Source organism: Anabrus simplex, chromosome 1 (genome assembly GCF_040414725.1).
Source record: "Anabrus simplex isolate iqAnaSimp1 chromosome 1, ASM4041472v1, whole genome shotgun sequence".
In the NCBI taxonomy this organism is placed as follows: Eukaryota; Metazoa; Arthropoda; class Insecta; order Orthoptera; family Tettigoniidae; genus Anabrus; species Anabrus simplex.
In genome coordinates, this window is record NC_090265.1 from 1,445,840,826 (window position 1) to 1,445,856,468 (window position 15,643).

General features: G+C 37.9%; 1 protein-coding gene across 1 annotated transcript in view; it reads right to left on the reverse strand.

The window, feature by feature from the left end:
• Nucleotides 1-15,643, reverse strand: part of mRpL9 (mitochondrial ribosomal protein L9) — a 231,776-nt gene that overhangs the window by 95,213 nt on the left and 120,920 nt on the right. Inside the window, exon 3 of the mRNA XM_067137932.2 lies at nt 607-776. Within this exon, the coding sequence (XP_066994033.2) occupies nt 607-776 (170 nt within the window). The remainder of the gene's footprint in view (nt 1-606; nt 777-15,643) is intronic.

The following is a 15,643-nucleotide window of genomic DNA, read 5'->3' on the forward strand; positions in this document are numbered from 1 at the left end:
AACTGCAGTAGACTGTTCGGCAAGAACAAACTGACTATCACATTATGCTTGTGATCATTTTCAACAACCTACATTATATTTGCAATTGTGATGCATGCTCTGTTCAATAAAATAACATTATTAATGAATTCTTTCTCCGAAGTAAATTATATTTGCTAAACAGAAACTACGTAAATTTTCCTTTCCTGATAGCTGTCTAACGTTGCACAAACAAATGTAGGTTTTTAGTGACGCTGGGTCAGGGAAAGCCTAAGGTTGGAGTGAAAATGAGAAACCATCCCTGCCAACAGTGGTGTTCAAAACCACCATTTCCCAAATCCAAACTAAGAGTTACCATGTGGCCAAATTGCTTGGTATCTAGATTGTCTTTTATCAGCCCATTGAGAAAAAATTAAATGTAACAACTTGAATTCTGTGGTCTTTGATTTAGTATAGATTCTTTAATACCTAGGAAAAATATTGCAGTACTTGAAAACGAATGCTCCTTTGCAGCATTTGCAAAAAGTTATTATGTAAAATAAACAAAGATAATTTGAACAGTGAAACAAAGAAATATTGTAAAAATAAGCACCATTTTACTGTGCATGTATAGATATGCTTCCTTACTCTTTCAGCTGTATGGGAGCTATGTCGAGATGGCTTCTTTGACCTTTCTTCCTCACTACCATATTTTGCTATATTTTCAGGAGAAGCATACACAGCTAAGCCTGGCAGAAGTAGTTTATGATATCCATAGTTTGGTCTCACAGAAACTTTATCTCCTCTTTCACCCAGTCCTGAAAATACAAAATAAGACAATGAAAGATAACCAACCAGCAAACGAAGTAAAAAAAAAACAAAACACCAGTTATAGCAGAGGTGAAAGTGGAGATAACAAGATGAAAAACAGGAAATGTGGGAATAGGTGAAGTTGTATTGGAAATAATAAAGGCAGCTGGATGTGTGAGACTGCAGTAGGTGTACAGACCAATTTTGAGTGTATGGAAAGAATAATTTAAAGAAAAAAAAAGAAAAATGTATCCAGTATTTGGGAGATAGTAGGTTCGAACCCCATTGTTGGCAGCCCTGAAGATGGTTTTCCGTGTTTTCCCATTTTCACACCAGGAAAATGTTCGGGCTGTACCTTAATCAAGGCCACGGCCGCTTCCTTCCCACTCCTAGCCCTTCCCTGTCGCATCGTCGCCATAAGACCTATCTGTGTCAGTGCGACATAAAGCAAAAAAAAAAAGAGAAAATGAGAAATAAAATATTAAGAACGTTAAAGGCAAGAGATACAACACAGAGAAATAACTGAACATTTGAACATATTAAATGGATGAATGTTAAAAGAATTACAAATGAAAGGAAAGAGAGGTTGCGATTACAATGGATGGATCATGTTAAGGACAGCATAAAGCAATGAAATCTGGACTATAACATGGTGATGGAGGCTATTTATGATATTTCTTTCTACTACAAGGAATGAAATTTACAGTCCATACAATTTTCCAAAACAGATGAGCAGTTGGAATACTCTCAAGAGCATGTGCATGTGCTTAAAAAAAAAAAAAAAAAAATGGTCCAAACTTTTTCACTCAATTACATCAATGGAGAAAGGACTCTTTAGCTGCAGCTGGTACTAAGGTAAAGAAACACAACTGTCCTTAACATGAGATAATTTCCCAGTATTTCAATATCAGTCACTCTCATTTGCTTCTCTCCACTCCTGCTTCAATTTCTCACCTTAATTCAGATACACGGCAATCTTCTAGATTCCATCAAGAAAGATCATAGTAAAGCATTTGAACTAATATGTTTGTATTTTTTAAAGCATATGTCTTTTACTGCTGTGAGTGAGGACATGTTTGATTCACCAGTTCTGTAGCTACTTTTTCTGATACATCCCATGGGGATAAGCTACATGTACCACTGTGTGAGGGTGTTGTCTGTGTGTGCAAGTGTAATTATAAGGGCTAGGAAGGGGAAGCAAGTGTCCATGGCCTTAGAAAAAGTACCATCCCTGATAATGGAAAAACAAAAGAACACCATTTCAAGGATAGCCAAGGGGAGGACTTCAACCGTTCTGTCTCCAAAGTACAGAGCTAGTAGCCATAACTGGCCATGTTGCAGCACACTGAACTAACCTGTTCGGTAACATGATGCTAATTTTCTTCTTATGGCTGCTGTTGAACCTGTCCTTGTCTGGTAGGTAGCTACTTTCCATCTGGTTCTTTAAATTGTACTATTCTGCTCTCAGCTTCCCTATATTAGAATTTTAGATCAGTTTTCAAATAACCTTGTGAATATAACAAGGAATCATTTGACTGAAACCATTTTTAGCTCCTATATGCTGGTAACATAAATTTGTAACATTCATGTTTTCACATAAGGTGCTTGGGACGACACAGTGATCAACATCCCTGTGTACCTAAAGTATGCCAAGTCTGTCTTATAATCTATGCCAATGTAGTGCCTATACTAGTGTATACATTTGAAAATTAATGACTCTTCAGCTGAGACCAATTTATTAGGTAACCTCCTAGTTTACACTCCAGAATTGCCAAGAGTGAGATTTTATACTGCTTCCCTATTACTCGTAAATTATATTACCTGAATCCGATTTAATCTAAATCCAAATACTCAAACCAGTCTTAAATTTGTGGTACAGTTATTATGCTTTGAGAATGGATTACCAATTGTAAATCCACTATCAGTACACAAGTCCAGTAAATGCTACCCATTCCTATTCGCTTATATACCTTCCCCACATTTACACATTATCTTCTCATATCCTTCAGTTCAAATTCCAATTTTTGTAATGAAATCGCTCACTGACACTATCCTGTCCTGCTGTTGACTCTTACGACATCATTCAGTGCTTCATAAAACTTATCTACTTCATCCTCATCTGCTTCATCAAATGGTAAGTACAGTAATTTATAAAAAGCCTTGAAGAGACTTAACATATGGGAAAAGACTAGTACAATGTTATTTTAAAGACTATGCTATGAGTGAGAAGTTTACATTTGGTGAAAATATTAGCAATAGTGACATTGGAAGACTACTATTATACGTAAAGTGAATAAAGCAACATTTTGTTATAGACTAGTGGTAAAAATTGCTATAAAATGATGTTGACTGACTAGCGGTTAGAACTAAATAATAATGAGAATGACGATCAAAATCATATTTTAAAAAACATAATGTTGAATAAAATGATGTTGAAAGATGGTCAAGTGACCTGTAATTATTTGTTTACGTAAGATAAAAGTGAGTCAGTAGCATATGGTGAAGTTGGAGTTCACTTTGATGAAGAAGTACGAGGTTGTAGTTGAAGGTTAATATACAATATTGATATTGGACCTCTATGGACCATCTCATTTGATATGATGCTATAACGTTGTTAAGACATGTAGGTTTGTTGATATGCTGGTTGAAAAGGCAATGCGACAGTTGAATGTAGCTAACGTGATGAATGTTGGATCAAAAGTAGAATCTGTAAAAGGAAACCAGAAGAGTGGTGTTAATTATATGGGAAAAAAAAAATCGTAATAAATTTTAGGTGGAAATTGTGTACTCTTACCATTTGACGATGGTGAGGGCAACTTGTTATGTTATGAACTAAAAGTTGTCGATGACTGTAGAGCTCTTACTACGTGTGTTATAGCTGTAGGTTTGTATTGGAGGAGGATCTGTTTGCGAAGGCATGACTATGGGCTTGTTTGTGGTACTTGGAGGAGAGCTACTAACGGTAGGGGAGAATATACAGAAAGCCCACCTTTTCCCCAACAACCATAAAAAATGATTCAAACATCCCAACTCACATAAAAAAGCCACTTACCACAGTCCAATATATAGGGCATTAAAAATCCCTATGTCTTCTAGTAATTTAAAAAGAGAATTACAATTTATTAAAGAAATAGCTAAATTCATTGGATTTAATACAGATATAATTAATAAAATCATCAACAAAACCAAATTAAAACTAGCTACAAATTTTACTCCATTAAAACCCATGAAACCAAAATACGCTAAATTCACGTTCACTAACCATAGCATTCATCCAATTACCAATTCCTTAATGAAGCATGATATAAAAATAGCCTATACAACAAAAAACACTAATTGTAACTTATTCTTTAATCATTACTCTATTAACGTCACAGATAATTGTTACTCCAGATCAGGTATATACAGATTAAAATGGTTTACATGTAATTTTTCTTATGTTGGCCAAACTGGCCGCAGCTTTTCAACCAGATACGCCGAACATTACAATGCACAAAGACACAATAAATTCTCTGCAATGGTCAACCACATGAGGGACACAAAGCATAAATTCACTACAATAGAACAGGACCTTCATATCCTCAAAAGAATCGAAACAAAGTAAACTCGTGACAGAATACGAAAACATATTCATATTCCTCGATGTTGCCGTTTGAGTCATCAGTCCATAGACTGGTTTGATGCAGCCCTCCATGCCACCCTATCCCGTGATAACCTTTTCATTTCTACGTAACTGCAAGCTATGCAATCGATACCACATGCAATTTTGTGAGAACCGGCGTATGTCGCTTAAGAAATTCTGCTCAGAAGAGAGTTAGAAACAGCACAGCTCGATAGTGCATCTGCTTGTTATTCATAAGTGTTTTTGTAAGTGTGTTATGTGTGTGTCTTTGTGTGTGTGTGTGTGTGTGTTTTAGTGGTAGTCAGTGTAAGCATTTATCAGGATGTCGAGGTAAGTCACATGGTATTTCTGTTATACTATTTCGTTAACATTCCGTTATTCAGCTGATCCAAAGCTCTGTACCTGACACTGACCTTGGCAACAGCCCCCTCTCACCCCGTCACCTCTCACCACCGGCTTGCTCCTCAAACAGGCATTATCTCCCTCTACCAACTGTTAACAGTGCTGCCATATCAACACACTCTTCTTGGTAGCGCACTTCGACGAAATTCAAGCTATAATGAGGGAAAATAATATCCATATTCTTGGTATTAGCGAAAGCTGGCTTACACCGAGCATACCCTCTGGTATGGTACAACTTGACCTGTATTCCCTCTTACGTCATGATAGATCCTATGGCAGAAGTGGAGGTGGGGTGGCCTTTTACTGCAGAAATGACTTAAAAAGCTGGGTGATATGTGTATCATGAAACAATGCACAGCTAGGGCCAAAATTCATGTTTGTTGAAGTCATTATTAACCGACAGAAACTCCTTATGGTTATTGTATACAAGCCGCCCAAAATAACAAATATGACTGAATTCGAATTTCGCTTACTTGACCTACTGCCTGGTTACGAGCATATTATCGCCATAGGTGAGTTCAACATTAACCTACTTACTAAAACACACAAAACTAAGCAATTTATTGACATGTCTTCATCCTGTGATATGACCATCCTCCGTTTAGAGCCTACTAATCACACTTGCACAGAAAACTACGAATCACACACGCTCATTGACCACATTGTGACAAATAACCCAAACAAATTTATAAATCATGGCCAGATTTCAGTCCCAGCCATCTCCACTCATGACCTTATCTACCTATCTTACTCCCTCCGAATGCCAAAATATAAACCTAAATATGTTATTTCCAGAAACACAAAAGGCATTGATATGGACAAGTTAAGACATGACGCTTACAATCTACCCTGGAATGACATACTCTTATTGGATGATATTGATGCAAAAATAGACAAGTTTAACTCCCTTGTAATCACTCTGTACACGCCCCTAAGCGACAGATAAGAGTTACTCGCCCATCTTGTCCCTGGCTAAACACTGAAATTAAAAACATGATGGCCCACCGCGATGCACTTTACCGACGCTTTAAACGAACTTGTGACTAAAGTGACTTCGAAAATTATCGGGTCCTTAGAAATAGAGTTAAACAGCTCGTTAGAAACAGTAAATTCACTTACTTCCAAAACATGACTGCAAACATGAATTCTAGCAGTGCTTGGAACACTCTTTGTTCCTTAGGCATAGGGAAACCTCATCAACAACCTCATGTGCCAGACATACCACTCGATAAGTTAAATGAGTTTTTTACTGAAGAAAGAACGCCACCTAATCTACTAAATTCCCTAAACTCAGTACCCAACTCCGTTATGAACCCTTTACCTGACCAACAACATTTTACATTCCACCCCGTTACTGCTAATAAAGTTAAAAAAACTATTATATTCTATCAAATCAAAAGCCAGAGGAGTGGATGATATCCCTATAACTTACTTACACAACATTATTGGTGCTGTTTTACCAATTATTACCTACATCTTTAGCAACTGCCTTAAAAACGGAACCTTTTCTTCACTATGGAAGCTAGCTAATGTTATCCCTGTTCCTAAGAAACCTGACCCCCTCCCAACCATACAACTACAGACTAATTTCTATCTTACCTGCGAATTCCAAAGCATTCGAACATCTGGTTCATGAGCAGGTGTTGGAATACTTAAACAACTATTCTCTCCTAGACCCATTGCAGTCTGGCTTCAAGAAGGGACACAGCACATCAACTGCCCTACTCAAAGTGACTGATGACATACGACACGCAATGGACCAAAGATTGGTGACAATACTTACTCTCCTCGATTTCAGTAGCGCATTTGACACTATAAACATCCAGACTCTATTAAACAAGATGCAATCTTACTACTTCGATCAACGAACTATTAATTTCTTTCCACCGTACCTCAAAAATCGCATGCAACGAATTATAATCCTTGATCAAACCTCTCACTAGCTAACCAGGAAGGAAGGCACGCCGCAGGGTAGTGTTTTAGGCCCATTGCTCTTTATTTTGTATATATAAATGACATTTCATCTAATTTAAAGAATTGTAGCTACCATCTTTATGCGGACGACTTACAAATTCACTGTCACTGTAAGACCTCTGATTTGCCTCATGCCATAACAGGCATCAATGCTGACCTTCAGCGACTTAATGCTTACTCCTTGAAAAATTCCCTCCTTCTTAACCCCTCCAAAACACAAGCATCATTATTGGCTCTCAAAAATTGTTGGCCACACTACGATACAAAACTATTCCTCCAGTTATACTGAATGGTAGAGTTATTCCATTCAGCCAAACTGTGAGAAATCTTGGAGTGTCAATGAATGAAATTTTAAATTGGTCTGAATATATTAAGAATGTGTGTAAAAAAATATTTTCGATACTTCATTCGGTTAAAAGAAACAGCGATATTTTACCTTGTAATGTGAGAGTCAAACTCATACAAACGCTAGTGCTTCCCATCCTCGACTACTGTGACGTCATTCTGGTAGATGCAACAAAAGAGCAGACATTGAAATTTCAGCGAGCGCTTAATTGTTGCCTTAGATTTATATACAGTCTGAGTTATGCCTGTCACACTATTTCATGGCTAAAACCTGACAAACGACGAACGTATCATATACTGATACAGATATACAGATTGCTCTCTGAAGACAGACCACTACACATTTCATCCCAGCTTAAGTATTTGTCCTCCTTTCACAGCAGTAATACCCGCTCTGGTTCCTCGGTTCTATTCCTCTTCACCAATCCTCTATGTACAACAATTCCTTTGTTGTGGCGGGTTTTAGACTACGGAATTCCCTGCCTGTCAGTGTCAGATAATTTAAGACTGCTTGTCGAGACTACCTGCTAAATGCAGCTGACTAACTTGTATGACTGGAAGATCGAATGAATGTGAGTTAGAAAAGTGTAATGTATTTTTGTGCAGGTTATTATTTACTTTACAATATAATGTACTCAAACTCTGCACCCAATGATGTATCACTGCAGTGGTTAAGTGTAAGAGAGGACCAAGAGCCCTAACTTCGCAATCAATCAATCAATCAATCAATCAATCACACTTTTATCTTACGTAAACAAATAATTACAGGTCACTTGACCATCTTTCAACATGATTATATTCAACATTATGTTTTTAAAAATACGATTTTGATCGTCATTCTCATTATTATCTAGTTCTAACCACTAGTCAGTCAACATCATTTTATAGCAATTTTTACTACATGTTTATATGTCTATATGTCTATAACAAAATGTTGCTTTATTCATTTTACTTATAATAGTAGTCTTTCAATGTCTCTACTGCAAATACTTTCACCAAATGTAAACTTCTTACTCATAGCATAGTCTTTAAAATAACATTGTACTAGTCTTTTACCATATGTTAATTTTCTCTCAAGTCTCTTAAAGGCTTTTTATAAATTAGTTTTATTCTATTTATATGTAAATCAGGTGCCTCATTTTATTTCAAGGTTAATCCCATGGCTGATGATGCCTATATGCAAAGCGAAACATGTACCATTTTAAATAACATGTCGCCGGGCTGAGTGGCTCAGACGGTTAAGGCGCTGGCCTTCTAACCCCAACTTGGCAGGTTCGATCCTGGCTCAGTCCGGTGGTATTTGAAGGTGCTCAAATACGACAGCCCCGTGTCGGTAGATTTACTGGCACGTTAAAGAACTCCTGCGGGACTAAATTCCGGCACCTTAAAAGTAGTTAGTGGGACGTAAAGCAAATAACATTATTATTATTATTATTATTAAATAACATGTCAATGTAATTCAACAAAGTACAAGATTTATTGTATTGATTAGGTGGTCAAATTAATAAAATAACTTATTGGTATTATTTCAACATACCATTTAGTCGAGCAATATTTTTGTAACACTAATCTTTTGTCTGAAATCGCCCAGAACAAATCGAGCTGCTTTCCTTTGGATTTTTTCCAGTTTTTATTTTTGCTATTTGTTTAACGTTGCACTAACACATCGAAGGTTTTCGGCGATGAAGGGTGGGAGATTAGGAAGGTAGTGGCTGTGGCGTGAAAATGGAAAACCACAGAAAACCACCTTTAGGGCTACCGACAGTGGGGTTCAAACCCACTATCTCCCAAATGCAAGCTCACAGCTGCGCGCCCCTAACTGCACGGCCACTTGCTCGGTTTTCCCAGTTCTTGAATCAAGTAATCCTGAATATGCTTATACTGGATAAAACATAAATGATTGGAAATTGTATTCTCTATAACTTCTGCTTACGTAGTATTTATCAATAGGACCACTAACAACATACATATTTGAGAATTAAAATTTAGGCCTTCCCCTAAACCATCATGTCACTCAGTGTGAATAAAATTGTTGATAGCCTAAAGTGCGGTAAAGAAGAAGAATAAGAAAATTCTGAATGAGATAATAGAGGAAAGAGTAAGACTTAACCACTTTAAACAATAAAATTTAAAAATCATCATCATCATCATCATCATCATCAATGTCCCACTCCAGTCGCCTCGGTGTGGTTAACAAGCCTCCTCCACTCCTTTCTGTCCTTCCACTTTACCTGCTCCATTACTTCTGCCACATCCAGTCCAGCTTCTCTAATGTCCTTCCAAATCTGATCCATTCACCTTCTTCTCGGTCTTCCAACTGTCTCTTCACCATAACTTCTTTTTTCAATTGCCTTCTTGCTACCTGTTCCTTTCCCATTTTTGTACATGTCTGAACCATCTCAGTCTTGCTTTCTGTATGTTCTGTACTAATGGTTCTATATTTAGCTCTTCTCTGATTTTAATATTTTGGATTCTATCTCTTCTTGTCTTTTTAACCGATGTTCTTAAAAATGTCATTTCTATTGTTTGGATCTTACTATCTTGTCTCTTAGTAGTTACCAGCGTTTCTAGTCCATATGTTACAATTGGTATGAAGTACTGTTTATATAATGTTAATTTCATTCTCTTGGGTACTTTGTCATCCCATATAAGCTCTCTGACTTGATGATAAAATGTTGTACCTTTACTTAGTCTGTTATTAATTTCAGGGCTGATTTCATTACTTCCAATAATAATGCTACCCATATATGTAGACTTCTACATTCTCTAACTGTTCTCCATCTATGTTCACTTGGCTTCTCTTTTGCACAGTGCATGACTACAGTTTTCTTTTTAGTAATTACCATTCCAAACTATTTCAGATTTCCATTCCAAATGTCCAGTCTCCTTTTTCCTTCCTTTCCCCAAATCACCACATCTACAAATACCAAAGCATTCATATCATCACTACTAATACTCTGTTTTACACGTTTTATGATTTCAAACATCAATATAATAAACAATAAAGTGACAGTGCACTTCCTTGCTTGAGACCTTTTTTTTTTTGTATAATTTCAGTCACCACTCCCCACTTGTACACTGCTTTTACTCTCATGATACAATATTTTATCTTGTTAATTAATGATTTTGGTACTTTCTGTAGGCATTCCCATATATGTTTTCTCTTAACTGTATTATAAGCTTTTTCCAAATCCAAAAATACGAAGATGATTTCCTTGTGCCTTTCCAGATGTTTTTCCATTATCATTCGCATTGTAAATATCAAGTCTATTGTTGATCTATTCGGTCTAAAGCCATATTGTTCTACCTTTAACTGTGTTTCTATTATATCCCTCAGTCTTTTATCTACGACTTTCTCCATTATTTTTAGCGCATGTGATAATAGGGTTATACGTCTATAATTTTCACATTTCTTCCTATTTCCTTCTTTGAACAATGGTACAATGCTTCCTTCTTGCCAAACTTCAGGTATCCTTTCATCCTTCAACATGGCATTGAGGGCTCGGTATAGCCACTATAGTCCAATGCTTCTTGCTGCCTTAATCATATCAGCATTGAATTCGTCTTTTCCACTTGCTTTATCTTTGGTCATTGCTTTCACTGCCCTTTCAAGTTCCAACCATGTTATCGGATTCTCTTCTTTTTCTCCATCTATTAGTTTCATTTTCCTATCTCCTTCTTCCTCCGAGCAGTCATCCTCATTATAAAGTTTTTCAAAATATTTTGCCATCACCTTTTGATGACCCTTTTCGTCATGTACTATGGATCCATCTTCTCTCTCTAATGCTCTGATTTTTTCTAGATTTATTCTTTTCGATTTTATTACTCTGTATAATAGATTTTGATTTCCTCAACTATCTTGTTGAATTTTGTTCGTAAACTCTCCCCAACATTTCTCCTTTCGTCCTTTATACTCCTCTTTACTTGTAGTTTCAATCTTTTGTATTCCACACGTAACCTTTCTATCTTATTCTCATCCCTCTGATACTTTTTTGCTTTTCTTTAACCATTTCTTTCTTCACCTTGTTACTTTTTATTTCTTTTTTAATTTTGTCTGTCCACCTTTCCCTTAACCTTTGCTTTTGTTTTCCTGCATACCTCAACTGCTGCTTCCACAAACATGTGTCTTAAATTGTCCCACTCTTCTTCTCCACTTCGTAGTTCCGTGTTAGGCAACTTCCTTTTTATCCAGTCTTGGAAAGCCATTCTTTTATCTTCCTCCTCCAATTCCCAAATCCTGATTTTTTGTTTCTTCTTCAGTACAATTTTAGGGATTTTTACTTGATTTAATTCCACAATTAATAATCCATGATCACCTTCCATATAGCAATTCTACAAAAAATAATACTACGGACAGATACACTAAAACTAGTTTACATATCAGTAGAGCAATAATAATAATAATAATAATAATAATAATAATAATAATAATAATAATAATAATAATAATGATGATGATGATGATAATAATAATAATAATAATAATAATGCCCGTGTGGGGATTTACTGGTTACCTCCATCGGGCGCGTCCCATTGGAATTGGGGAAGCTCGCTGGCTCTGCCGCCAGCAGAGTCAGAGGGTAGTAGGGAAATAAAATACCACCGTGAAAAAAAATCTGGTCCCTTGCCAGGGTTACGGCGAAAACTGGTAAATGACCAGAAGCCAGAAAACATCTTGAGGCAACCTCTAGGGCTAACAACCTTAGTTGTAAAAGGATGGGTACCGAGCTCGATAGCTGCAGTCGCTAAAGTGTGGCCAGTATCCAGTATTCGGGAGATAGTAGGTTCGAACCCCACTGTTGGCAGCCTTGAAAATGGTTTTCCGTGGTTTCCCATTTTCACTCCAGGCAAATGCTGGGGCTGTACCTTAATTAAGGCCACCGCCACTTCCTTCCCACTCCTAGCCCTTTCCTGTCCCATCGTCGCCATAAGACCTATCTGTGTCGGTGCGACGTTAAGCAACTAGCAAAAAGGGATGGGTACCCGTCCAAAGCAAAGTCAAGTCAAAAAGCATGATGGCACAACATTTCAAGAAACATACCCCAGGGGGTAAATCTTCGGATAAATCCCTCGTCGTGAATGCCACGGCGCACGAGTCTCGTTCGGATTATGGGGGAGACTCGACATCATGCAAGAGACGGGTCAAGCGTCTCGGTGTACCCCGAAGAGTCAAAAACTCAGGCCAAAATCTAAAACCTTTCTAGCAACTTTCAACATAAATTCACTTACACAAACTAGCAAGCTGAAAACCCTCACCAAAGCTCTTCCGAAAATCAGATATCCATAATGGCCCTACAGGAAACAAGGTACCCAGATGAAGAGATTTTTTAATCCGAAGGCTACCGATTTTTTAAGAGGAAAGCGCAAAGAGGAATCCTCAATGGAGCTGTGATGCTTGGAACCGCGTTTGCTGTTAGAACCAAGATTCTTAAATCGGTTGCAAATTTCGAACCTGTGAATGACAGATTGTCTTTACTCACAATTAAATGCGCGAACAAAACCTACGCCCTAGTTAACGCACATGCTCCTACAAACGATAAGAACAAGTCTGATCCAGACGAAGTTGATAATTTCTGGGACCTACTGGATGAAAAATTAAACAAAATCCCCAAAAACCATGTCAAGCTTCTTTTGGGTGACTTCAATGCCCAACTAGGTCATGAACAGAAGTACAAGAAAGTTATAGGAAATTACCCTGTTCACAAAAGAACCAATCCCAATGGCAAAAGACTGGTGTCCATTTGCGAAAATCACAACCTGCAGGTCATGTCGACCCACTTTCGCCATCTACCCAGAAAGCAAATGACTTGGCGCTCTCCCATCCAAGCTCTCGGAGAGTTCCAAATTGATCATGTTGCAATCTCCAGGAGAAACACCCCTGAGATTATGAATGTCAAGGTAAAGAAAGGCATCAATGTGGCCTCAGATCATTATATGTCTCTTATCAAATTCAAACCAATTCCCGCAAACACAAGGAAGGCAACCAAACAGATCCCACTCTTCGACAATGATAAACTTCGGCAAAGGGTCGAGGAGTTCCAGGAGAAGGCTAGACCAAATGACTGTGACTTTAACAACGCCAAAAGTCTCCTTGTTGAGGCCGCCAAAGACGTTGCAGAAATCACGAGAAGCAAAAAGCATGCCTGGTGGAATAGTACCTGCGAATCAATCCTCCAAGAAAGACTCAATGCGTGGAAACAGTACTACTCTACGAAATCAGAAAATGATTGGGAAACCTACAAAACCCAACGTGCCCAAGCAGCTAGGGTGTTCAGAACTGAGAAACGTAAATACAAAAAATCTCTCATTGAAAAGATAGAACAAAACTTTAGGAAGAATGAAAGCAGAGAGTACTACAGAGCCTTCAAACGCAAACTCACTGGCTATAAACCACCATCTCTATATGCTTTGAGCAAAAGGACGGCACACTGGCGACGTCAAATGAAGAAAATTGCAGCATTCTGGCAGATTACTTCAAGAATTTACTTAATTGCTCTAAACCGCAAAGCGCCATTGAGACCAAGGAACCCTTACTCAGGTACCCAGATTCCAGACCACCCGACAGAGATGAAATCAAGCGCCACATTGCCCGTCTCAAAAATAACAAAGCGCCGGGGGAAGACTCAGTAGTAGCAGAACTATGGAAATATGCCCCAGAGGAATCACTTGATATCTTGCAAAAGCAAATAGAAGAAATTTGGAACAAGGAGACCCTACCCGAAGATTGGAAAATAGCTTTGATCCATCCATTACACGAAAAATGGAGCATGAAGAACATCAACAACTACAGAGGAATATCTTTGCTACCCATGACTTAAAAAATTCTATCACTTGCCATCCTGGAGCGTTTGGAAGCACAAGTCGAACATCAAATAGGTGAATACCAAGGAGGGTTCAGAAAAGGTCGCTCAACAGCTGAACAGATCCAAAATCTCAAAACGATCATCAGATATTGTACACTAAGGTCCAAGCAGTATGTGTCTGTCTTTGTGGACTTTAAGAAAGCGTACGACTCCATTGGCTGGGAAGTCCTGCTAAACATCTTAAATGAATTTGGAGTTGATTTGAAACTGCTGGCATTAATTAGAGCCACCCCGACTGATACAAAATCCAAGGTGAAGTTCCACGGATGTCTCTCGCATTCCTTTGTCATCAAAACAGGAGTCCGACAAGGTGATGGGCTATCCCTGATACTCTTCAACTGTGTTCTTGAAAAGATCATCAGAACCTGGCGGGTGAGATTACAGGAAACCAACTACAGTCCATTGAGAACAGGAACCAAATCCAAGGGGATCGCAACAGATTTATCACATGCTTAGCATTTGCCGATGATATTGCTGATCTCTCAAACGACATAGAAACCGCTAGAGCTCAAGTTACAATTTTAAAGGAAATTGCCGAACAAACTGGTTTGCAGATATCGTTTGAGAAAACAGAAGTAATGACTAACATCAAAGAGGCTCCACCAAAACTCCATACAAAATACGGGGATATCACCCGAGTAGACAAATTCAAATACCTGGGTGAGATCATCATGAAAAATGGACTGGACAAAGAAGCACTTCAGGAGCGAGTACGCAAACTGGAAATAGCCTACCAAACATCCCGCACAATCTACAACAAAAAATACCTTTCCCAGAACACCAAGATACATCACTATGAAACAGTTCTGAAGCCAGTAGTTCTATATGCAGCCGAAACCCTGTTTCTAAATGCCAACAAAGGACTCCTTGAAGAACTGGAGAAAAGAGAACGCAAAATTGTGAGAGGAATCTTGGGATCAAAGTACAGAAATGGAATCCATCAAAAGAGATCCAACAAGGAAGTCTACAGCAAAATAGAGAAAATTACCGACACAGTCAGAAAAAGACGGGCACGATTTTATGGTCATCTGAAAAGAATGGATGGAAGAAAGTTAACTAAAGAAATCTTTCACTTTTTTGATTCAACCCCCAAACCACAATTCCCTGGTTTAGAAATACCAAAGAAGACCTGCAAATGCTACATATATCAGCTGAAGACGCCCTTAACAGAGATCTCTTCTGCAAGAAAATATTGACAGACGGGCTAAACCGAGACAAGCAACCAAAGAGAAGACACGGTGCCCCTTGGACAGAGGAGCGTAAGCAGGCCCACTCACAAAGAATAAGGGAAATTTGGGCTCTCAAGAAGGCCAAGTTCAGTGTCAAATGCAACAAGACTTAACGTGGTCCTTGATGACCCCAGCGAATTATATATATAATGATAATGTCTGAAATGCATAATAGGTAAAAGAAAACCCATTCACATAACATACACATGATGACTCACACAACTCAGTTCAAAATCAAAATCTCTTTATTTGCAAATGAGGTGTTTACCTCGGTGGCAAATGGTACACTAAAATACATTATTGTCAAGCACTAAATATTAAATTAACAAGAGAATAAAATTTTCCTATAATACAATATTATATAATTTACGCTAACAATTTTTTCCATTAAACACACAGCTCATCATCAATAAATTTACATTGTTTACAAAATTCTACTT